Below are 6,000 nucleotides of genomic sequence, written 5' to 3' on the forward strand. Positions count from 1 at the left end.
AAAGAAAAAACCCAACCCAAAAGCTGAACAAGTTGACTTGCTCTGCTAAACTGTCCATCCTGCTTGTCCAAGTTGTTTATTCAACTTGCCAGAAGCAGGATTTTTCCAGTTGGACAATCTGACAGTCACTGTGCTAAAGAGGGGTCTATGTGTATATCAGCAGCCCAGGTGTTTCCTGGAGGGAATAGTGAAGAGATCCAAAGAAAATTCACCCAACCAGGCTCTTGGCTCATGTGTTTGCCCTAGCTGCTGCTCTTACAGGCAGTTGCTGCTTGCTCATCCTGAAGAGTCTCTTGCCCGTGCTCTTGGCAGAGAAACTTGGACACATGCTTGCCTCAGTTTGCAGTGAGCCAAAAAGCCCTGTAAGAGAGTTTGGAGCATGGTTCCCCATGATGTGCTAGTTCGTGTCTGTCATCTGTCCATCTTTTTTCAACTAGCTTTGTTTTTCCTTTGTTTTCCAGCAGAAGGGAAAGGAGAGCCGTTTATTAGATAGGTGCTAGAAAACACTTCATAACAGAAGCATCCAGTAGAGTCTGCACCTTCCACTCCAAACAGGTTTTATTGGTTTGTGGTTTGTTTGTTTATTTTCTAGTTTCCATACTTACAACATGCTTTTATCTACCATTTCTGCTGGCTTGTCTAAAGTCTGATAAATATTATTGCTTATCTGAGTTGGAACTTTCTATGTAGAATCAAAATACAGCTTTGTTAAATCAAAACCATCCTTGTTCAAACACTCTGGGGCAAAATATACCTTTTGTCATGACAAATGTTATTCAAATGACCAGTATAATACTGCAAAAAGAGTTATAAAATGCCTACTTGCATTTTATGTCAAGGAAGTATATTACTGATGACTCAAATAATTGTGCTAAATATCTTATGGTACACTTTCTAATTAATTTTAACAAGAATATATTAGCTTTTCAATGGCATTTAACTTTGTAAAACTGATTAAAATATGTAACAGGCTTAAAAGATTAATATCACGAAAGTACAGGCAGTTCATGTAGTATGATATATGATTTTAAGGAAAATTATTTGCTAACCAATACAAATAAAATAATTTTTCTGTAGCTGTAATATTATTTGTGTCTGTCGGGGCTGTTTTACAACAGTAAATAATGTTTAAGCCTATTCTTGTTTTTACTAAGAATACATTTCCTGTCCAGGGTAGAGTTCAGATAATTTATTAAAAATCCGAAATGCATTAATATTCTTGTGCCAGGAGTTTCAGGGTAAGATCTTGGCCCTCTTGAACACAGTAATAAAACTCCTACTGCCATTATGGATGCAAGCCTGGTGATAAAGTTGTCTTCATTTTGTCATCCCTGGCATCAGACAAAGTTGCATGCTCCACAGTGCTAATGCTTCAAATACAAAAATCAAAACTCTTGTCACCAGTTTAGAGCTCCACTTAGAGTGCAAGCTGTAGTCTTTCCTAGGCCAAATACCTGTTGACTTCAGCAGGATGAAAGCCAGAAGGTACCAGCTCTCCAAGATATGTTAAGGTTAATAAAAACAATCTGTCTTTTTTTCAAGGACTATGCAGGCAATTTAGCTTCTAGTTATCATATATTAATAGTGTAACATAGAATTCCGTGTTTATTTTTTTTTTTAATGGAACTATTATGTTCTCACTTAGGAGCTTGTAGAAAGGTTTAAATCAATATTGCCTAAAAGCTATATGGCTGAATTCCTGCTTGCTTCAGTCAGGGCACTTAGGGCAAGCCACACCAAATGAAGATCTGTTGCCTTCTTTCTCTCACATGCAGAATCTCCAAACCCACTGCAAAAATCACTGCTGGTGGTGATGACCTGGATTTTTGTGCAATCTTGCTCTGAAAGCAGGTACAGGTGATTCATACTTTCATGTGTTAAGCTGCCTACGAAAGGGCTGGGAACAAGTAGTCCAGTGCTCCACCAAAGAGTTCTTTAAAAAAACCCACCTCTCAATAGGTGGACATTAAAAAATGAGAACAGTGTTCTATTTTTAAAATTACCTGTTCAGTTCTCAAAAGCTTATCTATAGGAAAAGAAATATGACCGGTTGCAGTAAAACTCAAGGAATTTCACTGAGGGTAGTGCTAGTAAGCATGTAACTCTTCTATTTTGCAGTACAATATATATATTTTCCAGAATCATGAAGACCTCTGTAATGCTCTAAATGGGGGTTTGTCTCATGAGTAACTTTCTTGGCAAAACCCAAACTTTTTTACTATATAGACAACTCAAAAGCAAAGCAGTAAGGGATGGGTGTGAGACCGTGGAAGGCAAGGCCATGGAGCTCGATGCTCTTGTGCACAGAGGTGTGGTGCTTTCTGTTTGTTTTAAAGAACAGCTAACATCTTGCACTACTTGAGTACAAGGAGCTTTTTTGTTTGCACCAAAGAAATCTGAAGATGCTATCATGACAACATGTTCAGAATAAACACAGAAAAAATAGTTCTGCCTCCTTGGAGACTCGGCTTTAAGTTGGTTATTAAAGGAAATGAGGCTGCTGGGATCTCTGAGTAGGACTCCAGCTGGCTTTTGGAAGCCAAGCATGTGTGGCAGATGGTAGGGGCGTACAAGGTAGCCTATCCTGTGCACGCCCATGTGAGTCCCAGGAATGGCAGGGGTGCTGCTCCACTGGGACAGCAAAAGGCTGGATAAGTGCTGCACAAGTAGTACAAACCCTTAAATGAGATGTGTTTTAAAACATCTGTATTGCATTAGCATCATGGAGCCCTAGTGATAAACTAAACTGGATTACACTGGGCTTGAACAATCAGACAGCCCAAGAAGCAGGCAGTGGCTACAAGGAGTTTTAACTGTGTAAAATGAAGTCACTGCTTTAAGAACCTAAGAGAGTAAGCTAAACATTCAAGCTGGTGCCACTTTCAGTACAAAATCCCAGCTAACCAAAGGCCAAAACTGAACCATTACTAGGAGTTTGTCCCAGATACTGCTCTGATGCACTTTGCTTGCCCTATAAGCCGCAGGCAGAATGCTCCTGGTCACTGGGATCTGTGTGGTGTAGTGCTTCCCTGAAGGTGGTGACTGATTCCCACACCATAACCCCTCAGCTTTTGTGCCTGCAACAGTGACTGACAGCATGACTACTGAACACCCACATACAGGGAGATACAGCACTGTACATATGGTAGAGCACAGAAATAAGACCAAATGAAATTTAGGAAAAATGTATTTTTCAGAAGAGGATGAAGGATACAAATGGCAAGAAATTCTTTACTGCAGAAAAAATTATTGCAACTGGTTAAGACAAAACCACCATGTTTTCATTCTATTCTACTGCACAGGCATCTGCCACATATGGTCAAAATTCCAGATTTTTCTTGTCTTAGATAGTACAAAGCAGGAATAGAAAAGAGAAGAGGAGACTGATGAACATCAACTCTTGGCAGCTAGCAAGTGATGACATAAAAAGCACTTATGGCAATCTCCAGGCATAGTTATTTTTAATTTATTTAAAAGAAAATCCTGTTCAGAACAGGAGTAAGTTGTTGGCAGGAGCTAGTACATTAATTTGTCTATAAATGTAATGTTTGTAACTTGTGCATCACATACTGCTTTGGATATTTGGCTGAAAAAGTATAGCTGTTGGTGGTCTTTGTTAGTAAGTTCAGTCTAATGGAGCTCTATGGATGTAAGGAGCTCTGTGACCTGTTGTTAGTCTTATTTTACTAGATCACAAGTAGGAAAATACAAAAAAAGATAGCCCCTCCTAGACTCCTAATATTTAAAACTGAATGGGATTTGACTGCTGTAAAATCCTGTTCTGCTGAGAGACCAGGCAAGATAACACCTATTGATCTTATGGTAAGGGTGGTGTTCATCCTATCATTGCTCATCACTGCTGTATTAATAGGACAGTTAATATATTTCACGAAATAGCTGGCATTTTTTTCTTGTTGTAGTTAAAATATTGTTTGGTGTCGAAACCTTTCTTTTTGGGGATGGGAGGAGGTGCCAGCTGGGATAAAGGGCATGCCCAAACTGGACAGATTTTTGGCAAAAAGACCTTTCTTGAAGATCTCGTAATGGAACATGGTAACTTTCTGTTGGGATTTATGATCACTAGGATCGCTTCAGACATTCCAACTGTGCTTACTCGTGTCTGATGAAAGTTAAACAGCTTCCGAGAAGGTGCCTGTGACTTCCACCATGGGAAGCTGGAGGTCAAACAGGTCCCTTCTGCACTCACTGTCAGTAATGGCCCAGCATCCATCACGTGCCAGTGTGTGGCACCACTGCAGCCTGCTCTGCTGAAGCCAGGTAACACCACTGTTGACCGAGGATGACTTGCAGACCTCATGTGCATGAGGAAGGGGGTGGCTTTGAGCCAACAGTAGCTCCCCACGGACAGGCAGTAGGATGCATGGATGCTTGCTGTGCCCCAAGAGCAAACCTACCTCCGGGTAATGTTGGCTTTCACACAAGTTTGTCCCCACTTACTGTTTGTGCAGGACAGCCTTTAATTGTGGCTCACCAGTAGTGGCTTGTTTTGTGCAGGGCACAGGAATGTGGAGATTTGGAAATGGCAGGAGAGTTTTATGTTTTTTTTTTCTTCTGTCTCATCTCAGAACTATGTGGCTGCAGCAGCTACACAAACAGCGTTATGGGTTTTGGTAACAAGTTAAGGCTTGAAAACAAAAGCGATTGGGCCCGAGGGCCTTGCATGCTGGCCGCTGAGGGGGACTCTCCTCTTCTGCACAAGGGCTAACTGCTGTGCTCCTGGAGCGATAGCAAAATAGCTCTGACCAAACCCAAAAAACTTCGCAGCCTCTGGATACAGAGCACAATGCATCCGCTACACGCCAGCGCTGCTCATTCAACCGGCTGTCACGTCGCGGTTCAACTCTTCAGCGCGGCTCTCGCCCCTACCCGCGGCAGAGCGGAGCTCAGCGCCGGGCCGCACCCGTCCCGCTCCCGCGGTCTGTCTGTGCGGCAGCAGCCGCCGGAGCAGCGGGCGCCCCTCGCACCACCGCGGGGCGGGCGGGCGGGCGGGCAAGGGGAGGTTTCAGCCTCTGACAGTGCCCGTCCTGCGGCGGGGCTCGCACGGGGCGGCAGGGACCGCTCGGCAGCTGCGGGTCAGCGGCGCTGTCGCTTCGGCGCTGAGCCTCGCATTGCCCCGGCGGCAGCGGGGTGTGTGTGTGTGGGGAACCCTTTCCTTCCCGCAGTTGCCCCCGACCCGTCGCTCGAGGGGCCAGGCAGCAGCAGCCCCTCTTACCTGCGGGCGAGACAAGCTCGCCTTCGCTGAGCTCCGCGGAGTCCGAGTCCATGCTGCCGGAACCGGCGGGGCAGAAGTACTGAGGGGCGGCTCGGGGCGGGCGGAGTGCGGCTGGCCGCCGCTGGCAGGAGGAGTGCCCGCAGCCGGGGAGCGGGAACTGGGAGCGAGCGGAGAGCAGAGCCGGCTGCCGCCTCCTCCTCTCCCAGCCCGGGCGCTGGGTCCGCGCCACCGCATGCAGCCACCTCGCTTAGTGCCATTGGCTGCAAAGGAGGAGCGGAGACAGGCAGGCTCCGTCGAGGGGAGGAGGGATCGGGGGCGCGGCGAGGAGCGGGCTCTTCCCCGAGCCTGTTACACAAGTTCTCGCAGCCGCCGGCATCGACCCGGCAGCCTCGGCTGAGCGGGACACGGGGCCGCGGGTCGCCGGCGGTGGTTGGGCTGACAGCCGGACCCGCGCCAGGGCCGCTGCTCAGGCAGGACTTAAGACTACCGAAATGACAGTCCTTTACATTTGCTGCCATTGCATCCCCGTTTATTTTGTCTTGTGGGCACCTTCACTGACCTCCAGTCATTGCCTTGCCACTTTTCACCAGTGCCCTCTCCTTAATGATCAGTATCCACAAAAAATTAGTCGTTAGAACAGCGGGGGGAAGAGTCAGTTCCCATTGGATATTGGTGCCCAAAAGAATATTGAAGGAGTGAGTTTTGCTGCTGCCTGTTTGTACATTATTCACAAGCTCAGGGTGAAAGTGTAATACTTGGTAAATGAA

General features: G+C 46.0%; 1 protein-coding gene across 1 annotated transcript in view; it reads right to left on the reverse strand.

The window, feature by feature from the left end:
* TNFAIP8L3 (TNF alpha induced protein 8 like 3) overlaps positions 1 to 5,285 on the reverse strand; it is a gene marked incomplete at both ends in the record, with an annotated part of 45,279 nt that extends 39,994 nt beyond the window's left edge. Inside the window, one exon of the mRNA XM_080626593.1 lies at positions 5,234 to 5,285. Within this exon, the coding sequence (XP_080482719.1) occupies positions 5,234 to 5,285 (52 nt within the window). The remainder of the gene's footprint in view (positions 1 to 5,233) is intronic.
* Positions 5,286 to 6,000: the final 715 nt, after the last annotated feature.

Source organism: Psittacula echo (assembly GCF_963264785.1).
Source record: "Psittacula echo genome assembly, chromosome: 10".
NCBI classification, from domain to species: Eukaryota; Metazoa; Chordata; class Aves; order Psittaciformes; family Psittacidae; genus Psittacula; species Psittacula echo.